The sequence below is a fragment of the Molossus molossus genome, unplaced genomic scaffold, assembly GCF_014108415.1.
Source record: "Molossus molossus isolate mMolMol1 unplaced genomic scaffold, mMolMol1.p scaffold_m16_p_11, whole genome shotgun sequence".
Taxonomy (NCBI): domain Eukaryota; kingdom Metazoa; phylum Chordata; class Mammalia; order Chiroptera; family Molossidae; genus Molossus; species Molossus molossus.
In genome coordinates this window covers 8,440,678-8,463,285 of record NW_023425346.1, presented here as the reverse complement: position 1 = coordinate 8,463,285, position 22,608 = coordinate 8,440,678, and the positions used below count along the sequence as shown (strand labels likewise).

Sequence of the window (22,608 nt, the reverse complement as noted above, 5' to 3'; positions counted from 1 at the left end):
CGGCCAGGTAGCTCAGTTGGTTAGAGCGTTGTCCCAATAGGCCAAGGATGCAGGTTCGAGCTCCAGTCAGGACACATACAAGAAGCAACCAATGAATGAGTAAATAAATAGAACAACAAATCTCTCTCTCTCTCAAATCAATTTTAAAAAAGAAAAAAGTAAAAAGTCTTACATTTCATCAAATTGAAAACTTGTGCATCAAGGAAGTGAAGATGATCCACAGGATGGGAGAAAAATGTATAAATCATATACCTGATAAAGGACCAGTATCTAGAATATACAAATAACTCATATAGTTCAATAATAAAAAGACAACCCAATTAAAAATGGCAAAGGATAAACATTTCTCCAAAGAAGATACACAAATTGCCTGGCCAGTGTGGCTCAGTGGGTTGCGCGTTGTCCCATGGACTGGGAGGTCCCAGTTTGATTCCAGGTCAGGGCACATGCCTGGGTTGCAGGCTAGATCCTCATTGGGGGCGTGCAGGGGGCAGCCAGTCGATGTTTCTCTCTCACATAAATGTTTCTATCTCTCTCTTCCTTCCTCTCTCTCTCTAAAAAAGATCAATAAAAACATATTTTTAAAAAAGAAGATACACAAATAGCCAACAAGCACAAGAAAAAAAATGATCAACATCATTAGCCATCAGGGAAATGCAAATCAAAACCACAATGAGAGCACTTCACACCCACTAGGATGTTATAAACACAAAGACAGATAACAGCAAGTGTTGGTAAGGATTGGGGGGGGGACCCTCATGCACTGCTCATGGGAAAAGAAAACAGTTCAGCTGCTTTGGAAAACAGTCTGGCAGTGACTCAAAAAGCTAAACATAGGCCCTGGCCGGTTGCCGGTTTGGCTTAGCGGTTGGAGCGTCGGCCTGCGGTCCGGAGAGACCCGGGTTCGGTTCCCGCTAAGGGCGCGTACCTCGGTTGCAGTTTGTCCCTGGCCCTGGTTGGTCGTGCGGGTGGCAGCCACTCGATGTGTCCCTTTCACATTGATGTTTCTTCCTCTCTCTCTCTTCCTCTCTCTCCCTCCCACTCTATCTGAACAAAAAGTGGAAAAATGTCTTTGGGTGAGGATTAAAAAAAAAAAAAGCTAAACATAGAGTCACTATACCACCCAGCAATTCAACTCCTATGTATATTCTCAAGAGAAATAAAAACATACATGTACACAAAAACTTGTACAAATGTTTATTGCAGCATTATTCATAACAGCCAAAGTAGAAACAACTCAAATGTCCATCAAGTGATAAATGAATAAACAACATGTAGTATATCCATAGAATGAACTATTACTCAGCTATAAAAAGACTGAAGGACTAATATAAGTTCAATATGGAAGACCCTAGAAAACATTATGCTTAGTCAAAGGAGCTAGCCACAAAAGACCACATATTGTATGATTCCACATATATATAAAATGTCCAAAATAGGTAAAGCTATACAAAAAGTAGATTCATGGCTGCCTAGGACTCGGGGAAAGGTAGGAGGGACAGCAACTGCTAAAGGGGAAGGGTTTCTGTGGGGGGGATAAAAATGTTCTGAAATTGATCACAGTCGTTCTGTGAATTTACTAAAAACCATTGAATTGTATACTATAAATGAGTAAACTGTATGGTAAGTGAATTATATCTCAATAAATCTGTTACTGGCTCCTCCTCCCCCTCAAAAAAAAAGGAAAAGGAATCAGGACCCTGTCTTTACTCTGTAGGAATACCACACCTGTTGTCTCAAAAACTATTGCTAACAGCTCGCATTCACCGCAGCAGGGCCCTGGTTCGTGTGATAAGTGTACGTCGCGACCCATCACTGTGTGCTGCCAGGCAGGTGGCTTTGCCCCTCCGGCTTCAGCTCCCTCGTCTGTAAGACAAGGGCCACCCGGTCCCGGTCATTTCTGACCCTAGCACTGTACTCCCCCAAATCTCTACTCGGTTGGTCAAGGAGTTCACCATGCTTTGGAAGAGGAACCTAAATTAGCAAAGAGTTGAAGCCCTGGGCCAGTGTAGATTACTGGGTCCCAGGAAACAGAGGCAAGACAAAGAGGAATTCCTTAGTCTACCAGTTACTGATCCTCAAATGTCCTCACAGACCACTAAGAAGGTGACCCAATCACACCAACACAGGCAAAGTGCTCTAACCACACCCCCTACAAATGAAAAGATCAACATTTCAATGGGGCCCTTCCAGAAAATACAATGACCCTAGAAAACTTGGCAGGTTTGGCAGTAGGTAACCAAGTCTTCTTTAAACAGGATTTGGTGAGCCCACCCCAGAGGGCCAGGCATATGCTAGTCCAGGTGAGCTGCTCACACAATGGGATGATCATTTCCGGGTCCTTACCCCCGACTGCTAGGAAACAAATTATACCAGAGGAGCTAGAGAGGAATCGTTTTTTCATCCCTTTTATACTCATGAGAAAGCACCTAGAAATAGCCCCTCCACCCGCCTCCTCTCTCGCCCAGGTCCAGCTCTGTGCGGCAGGTCCCTCACGCACAGTGTGGTACCCACCAGACCCACGCGGAGAGGAGGGTCCACCTCCGGGCTTCGTAGCAGCAGACCCTTAGAAAAAGGTGACGTGAAAGAAGGCACAGAATAAACCCCACTCCCATCAGTCCATCCAAGAGCAGGACAGGCAGATGCTCACCAGGGTCATCGAGAAGGAAATCAACGTGAAGACAGGTGATCTGGTCTGTCCAGATCATGGAGTCAGCAGTCTCGGTCATGGCCCGTTACCACAGGAGAAGGCGAAGGCTGGGGGAGGAGGCTTTGTCTGGAGGCAGGAGAATGGTCAGAAGAACCAAGACATCGGCACCGAGACAGCCGCTGAACTAGCCTCCACCTAAGAGAGCGGGGCGCTCCAGAGCAGACGCCCCGACTGTTTGCCTCTTAAGAGTGGCAGGTCTGGGGGCGAGACCACGGAACCTTCCAAAGCTGCAGGCCAAGAGGAGGGAGCGGGGCCGTGGGTGTTCTGCATGCCAGAGACTCTGATCCGTGGGTTTCTGCTGGTCGCTGGTCTGTGGCTTTCGGAGGCCGAGCAAGGTCACTTCCAGCCGCAGTTTGCCCAGGGCGCTGCGGCCTCCAGTGGTGCGGTTCCTACATCCAAGGGGGTCCCGGGCCGGGAGGCGGCGGCGCTGCCCTCTGCTCAGAGGCCGCACTTCAGGATGATGTGGTAGCCATCGCTGCTCTCGGCTGCAAGGGGACACTGGGCGTTTTCCAGGGGAAAGGCCTGGTGCCTGGCACGGGGGCGTGGAAGGCATGGTAGGAGGGCGCCACAGAGCCCTGTCGTGCGTATTGGTAGAGACCACCAAAATGAGGCTGAAGCAGCGATGTCAGCGCATGCCTGCACACCTGTCCTGTGGGGTGTCTTCTGACAACGGGCCTTTCCTGGGAACGGGCCGGCTCTGGGCCAAAGGACCGAAGGGCCCATATCCCAGGAGGCGCTGGACAATCTGTCCCAGGGGATGTTACGGCCCCAGGGCCCAGCACAGTGCAGTATCCAGAACCCGGCCAGAAGGCTTTCGTTCTGACGGGCTCCATACACTCACTGCCCTGGACCTAAGGAAGGTCCCAGCCGGTCTTTCCTTCCTCCTGGCCCACGAGTTCTTTCTACGCCCCTTCCTCGGAGGGCCCTCCACGCCCCCCAGCCCAGGACCCCGGCGCCCAGCTCAGCCGCTGTGTTCCACACTCGCTCTTCCTGGGGGGCACACCCTAGTCTGCCAGGACTCCCCGCCAGCGACTCGGGGCCATCGCACTCATTCCCACACTCCAGGGCGGGTTCACAGGACCTTTGTGTTTCTTCCCCCAGGGCGTTCCCAGGGAGCACCCTCCAGAAGGGGCCCTGTGCAGACAGGCCCACCACCTCACCACATGCCCTGGGGTGCAGCCAACTTACTTCAACTACACGAGAAAAGTTGCGGGGCGGGGGGGGGGGGGGGGTGCTTTACCTTTTAAGGTACTGAGGACAAAACAGGATTCATCCTGGAAATTCTGCACCATCTGAAAGGAAAAAGAGAGACTGTGTCCCTTCAGTGAGGATTTCACATGTGCAAGCCTCAGAGACAGGGAGCCTGCCACCCTCAGAGACGACCGTCACCGCTTCTACAGGAATGCAGGCCAAGGTGACGCTTGACCTTCCCTGAGAAGTAACGATATAAAATAGTTACAAAATGACTACAATTTTTTTTTTTTTTTTTTATCATCCTCACCCGAGGACATTTTTCCATTCTTTGTTCAGACAGAGTGGGAGGGAGAGAGAGGAACAGAGAGAGAGAGAAACATCGACGTGAAAGGGACACATCGAGTGGCTGCCACCCGCACAACCAACCAGGGCCGGGGACAAACTGCAACCGAGGTACATGCCCTTAGCGGGAACCGAACCCGGGTCTCTCCGGACCGCAGGCCGACGCTCTAACCGCTGAGCCAAACCGGCCAGGGCTAAAATGACTACAATTTTAAGTAACAAAAAACTCAACATAAAAGACAGAAAGGAGCCTGGAAAGAAATCAAGATGTTATTAACCTTTTAACACGGGACCACATGTGTTTGTTTGTCCTGGTTCCTGGGTCTTCCAGGCCCTGCAGCCGCCACGGTAGAGGGCCCTGTATGTGGACAGCAGCACCAGACACAGCTGACGTGCCTGGAGACCTGGGCGCTGAGCAGGCCTGGCCTGAGCCCTCGGTGGACCAGCACAGGGTGGGCAAAGTGGGCTTACAGTTTGCGGACACGAGCCGCGGAGCTAATAGAGCTGTTGTAACGGCCATCACCTGCGGGTCTGTTTGCATAATGTAGACGGAGAAGGAGACACACTGACCCCGGCAGCGCGGGGAGGCCCGCGTGGAGGCCCGACAGACTCCGAGACCTGAAGTAACCACACAGGCGGGTCTGAAATTCGGACTTTCTAACTAAAAGCAGGTCATGGTGAGTAAGCATGCCCTGGGTTGGTATTTTTCCCTAACAAAGGTCAATCTTCACCTTAACTGAACCTGCCTGTCTTTTTGCAACTATGATAACATACCTGATAACATGCCTTTGGAATAACAAAGTAATTTCCTTTCCCCCCCCTTGGGCCTCTCAAAGCAGAGCCCACAGATCCCTCACTGTTATGCTCACCATGTTAGTTGTTACTGTTAACTATCCTATACCCTCCTACATAAAAATAAGCATGTGTTGCCTGCAGGTGGTGTGGCTCAGTGGACTGAACGCTGTCCCGTGGACTGAGAGGTCCTGGTTTGATTCCCAGTCAGGGCACATGCCCGGGCTGCAGGCTCGATCCCCAGTAGGGGGCGTGCAGGAGGTAGCTGATAGGTTTCTCTCCCTTCCTCTCACTCTAAAAAAATCAATAAAAACATTAAAATTTTTTTTAAAAAGTGCGTGTCGGTTATTTTCCTTTCTATGCACCCCCAGCCCACCCTCTGCTTTCTCCCCCTCCCTAATCTACCACCAATGAGTTTCATGTGACCCCTTATAGCTTCTCCTTTGATTTTTAATGTATAAAATAAGGTAAAAAGCTGCCGTTCTCCGGGGCTTTTTCTTAATCCATTGAGATTTTGCTTCCTGGAAACTGTCACCGGTTTGGCTCATATAAATTCATAAGAAATTCTCACAAGTTTGGACGGTTCTTACGGGGACAGTATGAACAGCAGTGCACCTCCTTTTGCCCGCCCCTACATAATGTGGCCGGCATCGAGGGCTTGCTCCCAGCCACCTGTCTGGAGTTCCCATTCCGATAAACCTCATGGCTTTGGACAAGTCCACCCTTTCCTTCCTCCCCATGCCCGGCCTGTAAAATGGGGCTGTTTCCATCAACAACATAACGACGTAGAGCCTGGGAGTTGGTGTCACTACTGGTGGGGTGACCGCTTTGCGGACCTTCCACGGGGCCTGCAAACACGCAGCTCTGCCCGCTAGGCGGACCCCTGGAGAAGCCACACGTGCGCACACAGGGCACGCCCAGGAATACTCGGTACCGCCCAAACCCAAACAGCACCGGGAGCAGGAACCAACCGCCTCACTGCCGTCCAGCAGCCCCTCAGCGCGCACGGACCGCAGAAACACCACTGGGACACCGAAGACGGCCAGAGGCACACACACCACTCCGCTGACACGCTGTGTTTAAACAGGCAAAATTAAACAATATACCGAGGAGGAACGAGGGAACGATTAATACAAAATTCAGCCCAGCGGGTGGAGAGGAACACAAAGTGAGCTATAGAGGGGCTTCTAACATATCGTGTTAACCTCGGGCAGGCACTGGACTCAACTCTTCGGGAAACTGTGCTCCTACGCTCTAGGCTTTGCCTGTGTGTGCTGTATTCCAAGATGTAAACGAAAAGAGTTCTAACAATACACCCCATACATAAACATCCCACTCACACCAGCCAATACGACAGCAAAACCCCTTTCCAATGTAAAAACTGCAACCACGCTTTATGGCCTGCTCTGGGTTATTGCCCCCAATCCTGCAGATCCATCCACCTGTAGGTCCTGCCCCACCCTGCAGGGCCTAATGGTGCGTGAAGCACATCGACTCCCTGCTGGCCTGCTCCCTCTAGGACCTTTGGCAGCCCAGCCACTTGGGCATGCAAAGCCCTAGGCAGAGCCCACACAGGCTTAATCAGTAACTGCCTCTTTAATTACCTGCCCCTGCTTCCAGCGCTCCGGGCAATTAAGAACCAAAGGTTTCCAATTGATTTGGGGTTACGAGGCAAGGAGACTTCGGGGAATAGGAATCGCCTATTTAGCTGAGGTGGCATTTGGGTTCTGTTCTCTGCTTCACTTGCTTAACTGCCTGCTCTGGAGGGCACAGGGCAGCTGGGGAAGGAACTTCCTTCAGAGACCCGTGAAATTGCAAGGGTGCCACACATTCTTGGCTTTTGTCTTCGCAGAAGAGATTTATTCTGCATTGCAAAGTGACAAGCTTTCTGTGCTACAACCACCACCCACTGCTCAGGGAGCTGAACCTTCCTGGCTCAGGTTAGGTTCTCCGGGCACAGACTCTGGGCTTCATTTTCTTGATCTATGAAATGGGGGTAAAAATATCGCTGCATTAGATTTGAACCTAAGGACATGGGAGGGATTCTGAGCAGGTGATGAAACAGCCAGTTGCAGGTGAATGTACAGCATGCTTGAAAAACGCACGCGTACACACTCAGGCACACGACGGACACGGCACACGACAGACACGGGCACATGAACCATCCGGCAGAATCTCAGTGAACCTCACGCAAACTCCTCCAGGAAAAGAGGGGGGACGAGGGCCTTCCACACTTGCCTTCTGCGCTCCAGGCTGCTTGCCCTCCACTCTGTGAAATCCCTCGTTAATTACAAAGGAAGGAAACACCGCCTTGCGGACCCGGCTGAGAGGGCCTGAACCAAGCCTCCCACCTCAGGGGCTCCAGCGATTGCACGGAGGAGGAGCATGGGACTATCACTAATGACAAGTTACGAAATAAATATACAGATCGTTAAAAGCCGTACGTTTTATACACTGTCAAACGCAAAGATCTGTCCATCACCTGCTCCCCACAATAACAAGTGCCCAGCACAGTCCTTATAACATCCCCTGCTTATCTGGCATCTCCTGGCACCTAACAGCTTTCTCGTTTTATCCTTACCTGCTCGACAGGCATAATTATCCCTGTTCTACAGATGTGAAGACTGAGGCTCAAAGAGGTTCAGTCACGTTACCCGAGGATGCTCAGCTCCCAGGAGCCAGTTCCCGGTGGGGACACCAGTCCAGTTCCAAACACACCCCTTCCTCTGCACCCCCAGCCCCCGCTCCAGCACTTTCCTGTGCAACCACACAGGCTGAGTCCCGAACTCGCTCAGGGTCTGCGGGGGGCTGCGCAGGGGCTCAGGGCCCCAGCTCTGCTCCCATCAGCCCATCTGTGTTCAGACGGTCATTTCAGGAGAGGCTGGCAGCCTGCTGGCCTGGCGGCCGGGCTCTGCAGCTGGACCACCAGGGTTCCCTCCCGCTCCAGCCCTGGCGCTGAGCCTGTCTGTGCCTGCGCTTCCTCCCTGGGAAACGGGCTGTCACAGCACCCTCCCCACAAGGGAGGCTATCAGAGTGACATGGGTGGTGCGTGGACTTGGGATAGCAGTGGGACCGCTCAGCACTCGGTGGCGCTGGCGCCCCTTACTACCAGTGTTACAGGAAAGGTCCAGGCAGAACAAGGTTAGAAACTTCTGCTCTGCACCTTGCAGGAAGGGCCCTGGCCGGTGCTCAGTGGTTAGAGCGTCGGCTGTGGACCGACTCGCAGGGCACGTACCTTGGTGGTGGTTCGTCCCCAGCCCTGGTCGGGGTCGCACGGGAGGCAACCAGTCAATGTGTCTCTCTCGAATCGATATTTCTCTTTCTCTCTCTCTCCCTCCTACTCTGTCTAAAGATAAATGGAAAAATGTCCTCGGGTGAGAATTAAAAAAACAACTTGTAGGAATGGCCACAAGTGTCAGTCAGCGTGGTGAACAACCCCACCTTAGCCGTGAGTGGACTCAGATCACTCGAGGGCACAGTCCCAGCAGGGCCCTGGTCAGCACCTGTGCCCTCTGCCAGCGGCTGCCTGCGCCCTGGACAGGTCTGGACGGCCAGTGACAGGCCCAGGAAGGCTGTGGCACCTTCACCGCTCAGCAGAGGAGACACCTCCACCCTGCCGCTGCCCCGGGCGGGCACCCTTCCCTGCCCCCTGCGGCCCTCACTGCGAGCACCCTGGGGGCAGGGGATCAGCCTGCGCTCCTGGCTCCTGGCCGAGGCTGAGGGATGGAGTGGACACTCGATGGCCGTTCAGAACTCTCTCCCTCACATACTCCACGCGGCTGCTGCGGCGTCAGCACGTGGCAGGCAGATACAACCCGTTTGCCATCTTCGGGCTAAAGGCACCCCGAAGCCCACCGGTGTTATTTCTGGTGCAGGTTCTGCTGCTCCTCCCTGGAGCCTGAGCCCCAGCTCACCAGGGCCGGGCAGGCGGCAAGCTCACCTCGTTGCTGACCACCACGTGGATGCCCGTGGGCCCCTGCCGGTAGACTCGGTGGATGTGCTGTGGGGAGATGCTGTACAGGCTGGCGATCTTCTCAACCAACTCCAAGGTGGTCAGCTCTTCCAAGAAGATGGCATGGTACACTGGAGGGGGGGACAGGTTCCTCTATAGAACAAGCACCGGCTCCTGAGGAACACGCTGCCCCTCACCCCACCCCACCCCACCCAGAGAAGTCAGAAACGTCCTCGTGAGGCTGCTCCTGCCCAGACGGATTCCATGGGGCTGGGCTGGTAGCCGCATGGCCTCGGTCCCACCCATCGGAGGAGAAAGGATGCCAGGCTGTGGTTCTTTTTTTTTAATCCTCACCCAAGGACATTTTTCCATTTTTTGTTCAGGTAGAGTGGGAGGAAGAGAGAGAGAGAGAAACATCGATGTGAAAGGGACACATCGAGTGGCTGCCACCCACACGACCAACCAGGGCCGGGGACAAACTGCAACCGAGGTACATGCCCCTAGCGGGAACCGAACCGGGGTCTCCCTGGACTGCAGGCCAACACTCTAACCGCTGAGCCAAACTGGCCAGGACCAGGCTGTGGTTCTTTTTTCCTGGTTCCTTCTCTCTTGGGGGACTTACATAAAATGCAGAATTCCTGGATCCACCCCAGACCCAGGGACATCCACTCAGGGCTGGCGGCTGGCAGAAATCTATTTCTCACAAGCTCCCGGCCACTCTGCCGTGCAGACAGGCCCTCGCCGCAGAACGGAGGAGGGATCTGTGTCCCTTTCCTTTCTCCCCGTTGCTTAAAGGGGTCCCTGGATGCTTCAGGTGGCAGAGTGGTGTAAAGGTAATTGCTACGGGACAGCAGAAGAGAGGGGGTCTCCTCCTGCCCTTCTCCACAGCACAAATAACAGTCCGCTTGGGCACTGGGACCCCAAAGAGAGAAGGGAGCGTCATCGGCCTGTCAGGAAGTAAGGGTGACCCTGCGGCTGGGGCGGCTCCTTATACGAATCCCAAGCCATCCAGGCAGCACGAGCTCCGCGGAGACCCGGGCGGGTCACTCAGTGTGCAGGGGCCTCGTGTCCCTCAGAACTGAAACAGCTGCTTAGACCAGAGGCTCCCAACTCCTCCCTCAACCAAGGAACCCTCAGGTCAAAAGTATCCAATCACAGGCCCAACTTTAAACAGTATGCACACGTACACACACAGGCACACACATGTGCAAGACACGTAACCACCACACGCGCACGCAGTGGGTCTTTCTGAAGCGGGTGGCAGAGGCCACGAGGTTCTAGCCACGTGACAGATTTACCTTCCCACGATTTCAAACATGCTGACCCACCGTTCGGTTCTGCCCAGAACGCGTGGTCCCGTGTGACCCCCTCCAGTACGGCCCAGGCCCCCCCGGGGCTCCTCAGCCACGGAACGCTAACGGCGCCGCTCCTCCCCCGCTTCCCAGAGCCTGTCCACGGTTTCTGATTCTACTCCTCAGAGGAGTCGGACTGCGCTGAAGAGCAGCTGGAGGCATTGCAGGCCGGCACCTTTTGTTGGCAGCGTCTGTCCCTGGCCTGGCCTGCCCCCGCTGAACACGGCCACCGGAGAGCCTGGAGCTGGCAGGGGGGGGTCGGCCACTCCGAACTCCCCCACGCCTCCTCCCGTCAGGGCAGCGTGGGGGCAGTTTGGGAAACAAGAGGATCTAGATCGGGCAACCCCGGTTCAAGTCTAGACCCCGCCACCCAGTGGAAGCGAGACCCCGGCCCATCTCCGCACCTCCGGAGCCTGGGGGTGCCGCCAGCACGAGCGCCCAAGGGCCACCGCAAGGCCCGTGCGAGGAACACCGGCCCCAGGCTGCACCCCCGTGTGGAGACCACGGCACCCGGCTCTGTGCTTCGCAGGCTGAAGGCTGCAGGGCAGGGGGCGGACAGGACCGTCACCAGAAGCACAAAGGCCACACTGAGGGCTCAGAAGTCAGCCACCAGGGTGCAAAAGTCTGGATGCTGGCTCTGCCACTTATAACACTGTCACCTTGGGCCAGTCACCTGTGCCTCGGCTTCCCCCACAGTGAAACAATGTTAGCAGCAGTTCCTAATGTGAGAAGCAAGTAAGTGAATGCGCGGGAAGCCTTAGGCGGGAGCTTTAGCATTCAGGACAGGGAGGGACTTGCAGGAGGCAGACGGGCTCCCCCTGCAGAGGACATGGAGCCCGGACGCAGGTGAGGACGAGCTCACCAGACTCCCCACTCACAGGCGCTCAGCAGCGAGGAGCTCGCCAAGCATCACCTCACTGAAACCTGCCCACCCGTGTGGCGGGTGTTGCTCTCCTCATGTTATACACGTGGAAGCTGATGCACAGGCCTGGCACCCTGCTCAAGGACACGGCCACTAGGGGGCGTGGCCAGCACTGGTGTTCAGGGATAGCTGACCTCAAAGCATGTGTCCTTTCTCAAATTGCCTCAGAACCCCCAACCCAAAGCAGTCATGTGTCCCTGAGGGGCTCTGGGACCCTCACAACTCACTAGGCAGACTGTGGTCCCCTCCACCGTCCCCTGGAGCCAGCCGCGGTGGGCAGGCCCCTCACAACTCACCACACAGCCCTGGCTGGTTTGGCTCAGCGGTAGAGTGTCGGCCTGCGGTCCAGAGAGACCCAGGTTCAGTTCCCGTTAAGGGCATGGACCTCGGTTGCAGTTTGTCCCCAGCCCTGGTTGGTCGTGTGGGTGGCAGCCACTCGATGTGTCCCTTTCACGTTGATGTTTCTCTCTCTCTCTCTTCCTCTCCCTCCCTCCCACTCTATCTGAACAAAAAATGTAAAAATGTCCTCGGGTGAGGATAAAAAACAAAAACTCACCACACAGACTGTTGTCCCTGCCACCGTCCCTCTTCTGCTGCAGCGGCGCCCGGCTCTGCTCCACCTCCTGGCAGACATAAATGGTCATCTTTGGCCTCACATTCCTGGCGGGAAGAAAGGAAACAAATAGCAGGTATGGGGACCCAGCTCTGCTGTTCCAGGATGTTCCAGCACACAGGGCGGGTCCGCAGTGGGGAGGATGCAGGGAGAAGGCATGCGGCTGTGGGTGCAGAACGCCTCTGAGGGGCGGGGCGGAGGCCCAGCCAGGCCGACCTGCGACGGGGGCTCTGCCCAGGACTCGCGTCTCCAGAACAGGCACCTCTCAGGGCCGTGAGAGCAAACGCTTTCTCTGCCCTACTCTGCACCAGGCACCATTCCAGAACTTTCCGTGCATAATCGTTTCCTCCTCACGCCTGTGAGGCAGCACGGACCGTCGTCCCCGGTGCGCCAGGAGGAAACTGAGGCTCGTGGGGTCTAAGGGCTTCCGCCCGCTGTAAAGCTCCTGGCAGAGCCGGGTTCAGACCCGCTTCACCCACTCTGACTGCTATCCGTGTGCAGCCCTCAGAACCCACACTCGTTCTAGTTAAAGCATAACTTCCCTCGTCAGTCCCGTCAGCCTCCGAGCAGGCGCCGCAGGGCCCAGGGGCAGGCTTCCGATCAGTGCACAGAGCCTTCCTGTCACGGCAGGAAGTCCCCTCAGGACATGGCACTGCTCCATGGTCACCCTAAGAACCAGCGCACGGGGCTGGGCAGCCTCGGGGGTCCACAGCTTCCCCGGGGAGCAGGCGGCCTGAAGCCAGACCATGCAGGCACCTGACCGAGATCCCGAGGTCAAGGCTCCGGGCAGACCCAGAGGGAGGGCCTGCAGGCAGGGGTGCTGGCTGCCTCTCAGTCTCGGCCTCTTGCTCCGCTGCAGCCCGGGCCCCTCTCACCATCCCCTCCTGCACTTGCCCAGAGGACCCGCTGTCGGCTTCCTGCCACACCTGCCTCCCGCTGGACTGACACCCACCTGCCCTTGATGGCGTTGAAGAGCCGGATCCCATCTGCGGGGCCACAGATCTGGACCAAATCATCTCGCGACATCTTCAGCAAGTCAGCACCTAGGCGGGTCAACGGGGCTGCCTGTCATGTGGGACCACAGGAAGGCTCCATGCCCAAGTCCCCGCAGACCCCGCACTGGGGGGCCGGGGAGCCAGCCTCGCCTCAGGGGGTACCAGGCATGCCATGGAGAGAAGCAGCGAAGAGCCGAACATCGGATCACCGCCCGAAAGCTGTCAGAAGCGAAATGACTGGCTTTCCCAGGAGGCGGGAGAACGGGTGTTTGCAGAAGCCTGTGCCTGCTGCCCCTCCGTTGGGACTGTGCTATGGGCATGCAATGCAGGCACATCTCGGTGGCGTGTGGCATTGGTGACACGTGCAGCCGTCTGTCTGCAGGACACATGCCCACCGGCAGCCAGCACGCGGATCACAGTCCCGGCATCCCACAGGCCCCTCTGCCAGCCACGCCCCAGCCCTGGGGAACCGCTGTCCTGGCTTCTTATCGTATAGATGAGTTCTGCTTGTTTTTTGAAAAGTATGTAAATGAAATTGAACAGTCGGTACTCTGATGTCTGGCTCCCGCCCTCCAAGTCCTGTTTAAGGGCTTCTCCTACCGTATGTAGTTACAGACTTCGTGCCCTTGATTACATATGATTCATTCATGATTGTGCACAGTTCACACAGCCACTCCTTGCTGATGGGCTCAGACCGGCTGCGCGAACCAGTCTCTGAACATCCTCGTGTGAGGACGCTGTCCCTTCCGCGATGGCCAGGCAGTCCCCTAAAGCCTGTGACCGTGTGGACTCTCCCCAAGATGCAAGCAAGACATCAGCCTCCTGCTGAAAACCTGCCACTAGCCACCTGGGCTAGAACCACAGATTCCCTCCCTTTTTCCTGCCACAGTTAGTACCCTGGTTTAGGTACAATTCTGTGGGCACCCTTTGGGAATAAAAGCACCCTGGCTGGTGTGGCTCCGTGGTTGAGTGTTGTCCCGTGCACCAAAAGGTGTGGTTCCATTCCCGGTCAGGGCACATGCCCAGGTTGTGGGTTAGATCCCTGGTCAAAGTGTATAGGGAGGCAACTGATCAATGCTCCTCTCTCACATCGATGTTTCTCTCTCTTTGCTTCTTCCTTCCTCTCTCTCTCTAAAATCAATAAAAACATTTTATTTAGAAAGCTGGGCAAGCCGGTCCAGGGTCCATCAGGGCCCCTCAGTGCTTCTCCGATGCCACCTGCTCCCCCGGTCCCCGGTCCACTCAGCCCGTCCCTGCTCCACGGCCACACAGGCAGGTGTCTGCCTAGCAGCCGGTGCACTTTCCCTCTGCTTGGGAAGCTGACGCCCAGCCCACCCCAGGCCCACCTGGCTCGCTCCCCTGCCTAGTTCCAGCCTTTGCTCAAGACACCTTCGCAGTAAGGCCCACGCTGACCACCCTGCTGAGGACACAGCTGGCCCTTCCGCCTCCTCCGCCAGGACAGCTCAGGTCCCTCCTCTGAGCCTTCCCATCAGACGGGTCGCAAGGCCCGAACTGTCAGGTCATCTGCTGGGTTGTGTCTGTGCTGACTCCTGCGGGGCAGGGCCCCTGTCTGGGCCTCCGTGTGCCCCACCCCCCCACTGCCACAGACGTCCTGCAGGGCCACTTCCCGTGCTGGCCCTGTCACTTTGGACTGACTCCCGGGCGGCAAGGCTCCATGCTCCTTACCCTTGCACCCCACAGTCCCCCACTCAGGGCTGCTGCCTGCAAAGCCATCAGCAAGGGGTTCAGAACCCAGCCATGCCTGCTCCTCGCGCTCGGGATGTGGCTCTGGACAGAGGCGACGGGCGTCTGGCAGGTGGGTGCCAGGAGGCTCGTTGCGCATGTGCTGGCCTGCTGGCTGGAGGTCCTACCCACAGACCAGAGCCCACCCCAGGTGAGGGGGTCCAGATAAAGGTACCAGGTGACCTTCCCTTAAAGCCGCACCCATCGGCAAACATCTAGGGTCAGGACCCCGGCTCCCAGCACTGGCCCAGGTCAGCAGGTGTGGGTGAGTGACCCACACTCCTCTGGGTCACCAGGACGAAACCACAGCCCCACAGGCACTGAGGACTGGGGGCAAGTCCCGGAAGGTCACAGGCCTTGCCGAGGTTCCCGGTCCCGGCGGTCTGGAGACACTCACCGGAGAAGCTGGCGAACAGCCGGCAGAACTGCGAGAACCGGTTGCGGTGCAGCCACTGCTGGGCGTCCTGGATGGAGGCGGACGGGAGCAGGTGCTGAAGAGAGAGGGGGCCTTGAGGTGCGGGCTCGGTGCGCCCAGGGACAGGGACCGAGCGCCGCAGACACTTACGTCACTGCCCACGGGCAGGGCCTCCACCGGGTGGGGGTGAGTCGGCGAGCTGTTGCTACAAAGGAAGAGAGCCGGCGGTGAGCACCTGTGGGCAGGGGGTGGTCTCAGCTGCGGGCGCTGAACTGCCCGGTCAGAGGACGGAGGGGGGAGCCCACCCCACTCCTCCAAGGCCCCCATCGACTTTTCAGTGTGGACAGATGAGCTCCACGCTCTCGGCCAGCAATGACCCATCCACTCGAGGCTCCGGGTTCACTGGGTCGGATTCCCTCCCACTCGGAGCTGGAGCCCAGCCTGAGCCGAGGGGAGACTCACGCAGCACCCAGGGGCCGGTGCGGGCAGGGCAGCGGCTCGCTGTGCAGGGAACCAGCGCCCCCGTCCGGCGTCACCCATGAGAGAAACAGTGCCGTGGACCTTCCCCACGGGGACCCCTGACCCTCCCCAGGGGCCACTCAGGGCCACAGACTGAGAAAGACACGTTCAAGGAAGACCCTCCCACACAGACAGTGGTGATGTACGGCCGGGGTGCTGTTCGTGTCTGAGCAGCACAGTGCAGATGGCCCAGTGCGAGTTTCCCGCGGTCTGCTTTACCGCAGTGAGAAGGAGGGCCTCACGGGCGACCCTGGGTCGTGAGCACAGCTGCGCTCCCTCGGGGGTCTGTGGCACGTCAGGAACTACGCTTTGCAGTGGGGGGATCGAGCTGAGGATGGCAGAGGAACTTGCCCCCCGAAAAGTGCAGATCTAAGGCTCGGTCTGCCTGAACCCGAATACACACCTGTCCCGTCCCCCGCCCCTCCGGAGCTCTGCTCCCCCGGCACATCGCGCAGGGCTTGCTTCCCCGTTAGCCAAGCTCTCTGTCTGCCCAGCACGGGCTTTGAGGGGCCGCACACTCACCTGATGAACCCGCCTGGCACCCCCCAGCAGCAGGACGTGCAGAGCCCCCTGGCGGCACTGTGGGCCTTGTGTGTGCAGCCTGTGGGGCCGGACAGCGGCCCACCAGCCCGACTCCTGGCCCCTGGAGTCAGCTCAGCCTGTGCGGTCGCAGGGCTGGCGACCCGCAAGGAGGCCTCTTCCGCATTACAAGCCCTAAATTCGGGGAGGACCCTGCGCTGCCCCACACTGCCCAGTGAGTGTGCACGGGCTGCCAAGATCCAAGACCCCGGCAGCCACGGGCCACCACACACCTGCCTCCCAAGGCCCGGCCCGTCTGGAGACAGGTCATTCTGCCCAGGGTGCCTGGAGGCACCCCCGACACTGCCCCGGCGCCCAGCAGGCCGGCTGCTGCCTTCACTGGAGGAGGGGCTCGTGGGTTCCGGCCACTGCCCTGCCGGACAACATTTACAGAAGTTACCTAAGCACAACAACCTGGATAGATGCCGAAACAGACGTGACTGCAACCCCAGTGAGCCCTTGTGAAGCCCACATCATTGCCAGGCTACCAAAGAGAAGACCTGAGGAGGAAGGCCAGGTAAGGAACCCACACCTGTCATCACTCCAGAGTCCAAAGGGGAAAGGTCGCACATACCCTTCGCCAAGGCCGAAGCTGTTTGGAGAGCCGTTGTAGCTTGGGGACGGGGCGCTGGTCACCTGGTAGTTCATGTCGGGCCACGGAGAGCACTGCGGAGGAGGGCACAGGGCGGCGGTGACCTGAGGGCAGTGGCCCCCAGCAGGCGCGGGATCTGCCAAGGTGCTGACCCCGGGTGCCCCGAGCTGTACCAAGCAAGCACCCACTGAAGCTGACTTGTAACCACTGACCCTTCAACACTCAACCTGCATTTGCCCTGTGGCCACATGAGCCACCAAAGAAGCAAATACAGCAGCGGAGACTGAACGTGCAGAAAGTCATCCCTGGAGCAAGCAAAGTGTGACCTGTGTCTGTGAGCTTCCTAGTGGCCAAACCAAAGAGGGAAACATCATCAGTATATGATCTCTGGGCCTCCAGAAAAGGGGGAGAAAACAAACAGGGCAGTTGCCCACCAGCAGGATTTCCTAGGGCAGACAGATGGGTGTAAAGGCACAAAGCAGGGAGCACTGGACCGCAGACAACTTCCGAACAAAAATCGCCCGTGAAGTCCAGCGTCAAAACCTGCCATACTTAAAACCAGAACCTGCAAAGGGCCTTCCGCAGTCAGCGAGGGTGGCGCTCTCCCGCACAGGCCCGAGCGTCTGTGCACGGCAGGCACCCTCCACGCCACGGCAGACGCAGAAACACGAAGACCTCACCTCCACCTCAAGGAACTCTCTGTGCAGAGGCCAAAAATGCACCCAGGGGAGAGCATCCCAAAGAGAGCAGACACCGGGCCTGGCCTGCGGGGAAGCCGTGGACAAAGTGTTCATGCCCTGCCTTCCTCACGACGGCACCTGGGGAGACGGCCCGTAGCCATCGATCGGGGCTGGCAAGTCTTGCCCCTGGTGTCAGCGTGGGCTGGACTTTTTGGTGTAAATCCCAGAGGAACAAAACTGATGAGTGAGAGAAGGGGAGCTGTCCCCTGCCAGGTCACCGGCCAGGTGGGCGCTTCGACCAACACACCGCAGTGGCAGGGCTTGGACGGCCGCTGCATGGAGCACACTCCTCTCCGCCACGAGTCACGGAGCGCCGGGTGACAGCCCAGTGAGGCTCAGCCCGCAGGACGAGGAGAGCTTGGCGGCCACCGGGCGCGTCCTCGGCAGCACAGGCAGGACGAGGCCCGGGAACAGCTCACTGCGGGGGGAGGGGCGGCAGGATCCTCTGGCCACTGTTATCCTCAGATACACGCCCGCACGCCTCTGTCTCTGCCCCAAAACCAGCTTCCAGTCTCGCGGCAGATACCCTTCTGCATATGGCCCACTGCAGGCGCACACCCCAGGCCCGTCCTCGGAGACGCTCCGTGCCTGGCCGCACCCTCAGCACAGCCTCAACCCCGCCACGGCCTCTGCCGGGCCTTTGCATCTGTGGGGCTCTGAGTAAGTCAAGTCACCCAGTGAACGAACACCGACACCTAGTCACGGCTCACAGCAGAACACAGAGGGAACGGTTGTTTGAAACGGCACAGCAATAACAGAGGTGGCACCGGCGGTGACCTGTGACAGGACAAGGGGCCTGTGACAGTGAGCATCTCAGAAGTACCCTGGACCAAAGGATGGAGCAGGCTGGTACCAGCATCAGGGTTAAGAGAAAATGCATTCTGCAATCTACCCAAACAAAACAGAAGGGCTCACACCCTCGGGCCCAGCAACCCTGCCCTGAAAACTGAGGCCTGCAGACATCTTCCCAATGCAGAACTTCCCAGCACCCCCCACCCCCAAAAGGCAAGAGACCGGAAACAACCAAACGTCCACCACACGACACAGGCAGCGCAGCTGGGTAAAGAACTAGGCAGCCTAGGGAGCCGACGCCAAGACATGCTACTAAGTAAGCAAAGCCAGCTGCAGAACAGCATGCCCCTGTGCACTGCTGGTGTGAAAAGTCCAGTCTGCATGGGACTCGCTGGCCGGGCAAGCTGGGCCAGATACGGGAGGGACCAGAGATGCTGGCTGCCCAGGGGAGAGAAACCGCGAGGCTGTTAGCAATGGTGGGAGAGAGACTTCCTAATGCACATTCTCTTACCCTGCTTGAATTTTGGAACTATTACCTGTCTTTAAAAAGAGACGCCCTGATTTTGAAAAGTACGAATGGCAGGGGAGAGCTAGAAGTTATTTCTGAAACACCTTCCTGGCCACTGGGCCTTACCAGATGAACACAGCTCCAAACGGAACACACCCCACTCAATGGGTGCTCTCAAAACAAGCGTCCACTCAAGGTGGGGAATCTCCTGAGAATCTAACCTGACAGCGCCACTGGCCAGCTCCTGGCAGAAGCTCGGGCTCACCCAGCACCCGGCCAGCCCACCCAGCTCCCGGCCGGCCCACCCAGCTCCCGGCCGGCCCACCCAGCTCCCGGCCGGCCCACCCAGCTCCCGGCCGGCCCACCCTGCTCCCGGCCGGCTCACCCAGCTCCCGGCCGGCTCACCCTGCACCCGGCCGGCTCACCCAGCTCCCGGCCACCTCACCCTGCACCCGGCAGGCTCACCCTGCACCCGGCCGGCTCACCCTGCACCCGGCCACCTCACCCTGCACCCGGCCGGCTCACCCAGCTCCCGGCCACCTCACCCTGCTCCCGGCCACCTCACCCTGCACCCGGCCACCTCACCCAGCTCCCGGCCACCTCACCCTGCACCCGGCCGGCTCACCCAGCTCCCGGCCACCTCACCCTGCACCCGGCCGGCTCACCCAGCTCCCGGCCACCTCACCCTGCACCCGGCCGGCTCACTCAGCTCCCGGCCACCTCACCCTGCACCCGGCCGGCTCACCCAGCTCCCGGCCACCTCACCCTGCACCCGGCCGGCTCACCCAGCTCCCGGCCATCTCACCCTGCACCCGGCCACCTCACCCTGCACCCGGCCACCTCACCCTGCACCCGGCCGGCTCAGCCAGCTCCCGGCCACCTCACCCTGCACCCGGCCACCTCACCCAGCTCCCGGCCACCTCACCCTGCACCCGGCCACCTCACCCTGCACCCGGCCACCTCACCCAGCTCCCGGCCATCTCACCCTGCTCCCGGCCTCTACGTCACACCCTCAGCCCTCGCACACCGGCCACTCACCCAGTCACCGGCCCAGGCCTCACCCAGCATCCCGGGTCCGACCTCCAGCCCTGCTCCCGGCCGGCTCACCCTGCTCCCGGCCGGCTCACCCTGCACCCGGCTGGCTCACCCAGCTCCCGGCTGGCTCACCCAGCTCCCGGCCGGCTCAGCCAGCTCCTGGCCGGCTCACCTCGGTGAGAATGGTGGTTTCATAAGACGGCTGGTACTTCTCCTTCTCTTGGGCGGTTCTCTTCTCCATCTTCTCCCGGTCAGTCTTCTGCTTCCGGTCTGCTCCCTTCGGCTACAAATGCAGGAGTCCGATTAGTCCAAAGCAGCTAGAGAAGGCCGTCCTTGGAGGACCCTGAGCAGTGGTCCCCAAACCTGCCAAAGCCCAGGCAGGACCTTGTGGACAGGACAGCAGCCCGCACTTCCCAGACTTCAAACACACAGTCCTCCCGCCCGGGGTCCTTCCCTCCCAAGGGGACTTGGAGCCTGCTGCGGGGTCCTGGGGCCCTGCCACTCTCAGGGACACACCTGGAAAGGTCTTTAGCAATGGCCATCCGCTGAGAGAAAGAAGCCCTGCCCTGCCCTGGCCGGTTTGGCTCAGCAGTGAGCGTCGGCCCACGGACCAGAGTCCCAGTTCGGTTCCCACTAAGGGCACGTGCCTTGGTTGCAGTTTGTCCCTGGCCCCGGTTGGGGTCATGTGGGTGACAACCAGTCGATGTGTCTCTCTCACGTCGATGTTTCTCTCTCTCTCTCTCTTTCTCTCTCTCTCTCTCTCTCCCTCCTTCCCTCCCTCCCTCTCTCCCTCTCGCTCTATCTGAATATAAAGGCAAAAATGTCCTCAGGTGAGGATAAAAAAAAAAAAAGAAAGACGCCCTTGAGGGCCATGACAGCCCAGTGCACTCCGGGTTACCGTGGGGAGTGGAGGGAAGAGGGAGCTGGGCTGCTGGTCGGGTTTGGCCCACACTTGCAGTCTGTGACCTCCCAGACCGCCAGGAAGACCTCCAGGCCCCAACCCCAGGGCTCTGCCACTCGAGACTCACACCACGCGCGGGGTGGGGTCTCCGCCCTGGCAGGGCTATCCTGGTCCCAGCAAACTCGAAGGACCTCCAGGTGTGCACACCTCACTACACTCCCTCATCCACAGGTGGAACATCCAGGTGTGAGAGCCCAGGGATGCACCACCTCCAGGCTGCCGAGCAGGCTGCTGATGGGAACCCAGACTCTCACCAACTAGGAGCCCAGTGGGGCTGGTGAGCTCAGAGAGCAAGCCGCCCAGCGGCCTGGGGCTGAGCAGCGCCTATGCACCCGCAGACCACACGGTGGGCAGTCAGCGAACGAAGTGCGTTCTCGATTCAACGGCATCGTCAAGGGCTTCACCTGCACGCACCTTCCTCGGGCACGGCTTCTGGCTCCCAGCTCAAGGGGTTTTAGGAAACAGCTCGGGGTGGTGCCCACTCTGGACAGAGGTGGTTTGTAGGGTCACATGGGGACATACATGACAGATTGAGTCCGGGGGAGAGTAGGCAGGTGGCACCAAAGCCATCACCTGCTCCACCTCCAGGCCCCAGTCCTGAGAAGATCCCAGAAGACACAGAGTGAGGGGCCCTGTCTTCCCTTTCAGAGGCCCTGATACCCATACCGAACCCCAGGGCATGACTCCAAGAAGCCAGGGCTTCCCAGGAACTGGGGTGACCAGGGTGGGAGAGCGGTGGACAGTTCGGCTGGACTCTGCCTGGCCCGTGCAGACACCTGTTGGAGCCGCGCTGTGTGGTGTGGGTGACAGTGCCTCCTGGGCATTCTGAGGAGCCGCTTCCACTGACGGGGCCCCTGCTCCCTGCAGGAGGTGCCCAGACCTTTCTCGGGCGACTGGCACACGGCAGCTTCTGGCCCAGTTCCCCAAAGTATAGCTGGTGTGTGGTCAAGGAGCCTGGTGGGCAGGGCCCCCGCTGCTGAGCTTCTGCCTCAGGTGCAGAAAGGAGAGCTAGCGGGGGGCCATGGGAAGGACTGGGCGCTCCATGGGCGTAGAGACCCCACCCTGCTCCTCTCTTACTGCCCAGCACGGTCTGGGCCGCAGGGCACGGTGTGAGCGCGTGGAGGCCACTGGACGCCCTGGACAAGGACGTGAACACTCTCTGAGGGCGGATGTGGTCTGTCTGTGATGGCAGAGGGGTGGGCTGGAGAGGTGTGCCGCTGGGGAGACATCCACAGTGACCCCGAATCAAAAATCCTGGAGCAGGCAGCAAAACCAAGGTTACGACACCCCCTGTACCACGGTGGGCAGAGAACCAGTCCTACCCCCAGGACCTGGGAGGGTGTCAAAGGAGCAGGCTTGTGTGCCATCAGGTTACTCCTAGTGAGAGATCACAGCTGATCCCGGGTCCGCCCAGTGGGCCCACAGAAGAGGAGAAAGAGCAGGGCCGAGTGACCCGTGCGAGGCCTCAAACCCCCTCACTGGCCCTGAGGATGGAGACGCAGGAGCCAAGGAACGCAGAGGCCGGAGAAGCTCCCCGGGGCTCCGGCAGGAATGCAGCCCGCTGACACGTTGGCTCTACCCCAGGCAGCCCGTCGGACTCCCGAGCTGCAGCTCCGACAGCCTGTGTGTCGTTTTCAGCCAGAACCGGCGGCAAGTTGTCACAGCAACAAGGGACAGACAGCGCGAAGCTCAGCTTCCTGAGAGGCCGAGTTCAAGGCTCAGATCCCAAACAGGTTTCTGAAAGGTGCTGCTGCTCTGTCGAGACGACCCCCCCCCCCACGCTGCCCTCCCTGCCCCCACAGGCCCATCGTGGGAACGCGCCGGCCGCCCGCCTGTGGCCCCCACGTGCAGG

The 22,608-nt window shown here is 58.7% G+C and overlaps 1 protein-coding gene across 1 annotated transcript in view; it reads right to left on the bottom strand.

The window, feature by feature from the left end:
• Positions 1-3,148: 3,148 nt before the first annotated feature.
• Positions 3,149-22,608, bottom strand: part of TFCP2L1 (transcription factor CP2 like 1) — a 51,519-nt gene continuing 32,059 nt past the window's right edge. Inside the window, exons 7-15 of the mRNA XM_036254680.1 lie at positions 19,968-20,078; positions 16,703-16,794; positions 15,181-15,235; positions 15,013-15,106; positions 12,830-12,920; positions 11,821-11,924; positions 8,979-9,121; positions 3,951-4,002; positions 3,149-3,195 (exon numbers count right to left, since the gene is read on the bottom strand). Of these exons, the coding sequence (XP_036110573.1) occupies positions 3,149-3,195; positions 3,951-4,002; positions 8,979-9,121; positions 11,821-11,924; positions 12,830-12,920; positions 15,013-15,106; positions 15,181-15,235; positions 16,703-16,794; positions 19,968-20,078 (789 nt within the window). The remainder of the gene's footprint in view (positions 3,196-3,950; positions 4,003-8,978; positions 9,122-11,820; positions 11,925-12,829; positions 12,921-15,012; positions 15,107-15,180; positions 15,236-16,702; positions 16,795-19,967; positions 20,079-22,608) is intronic.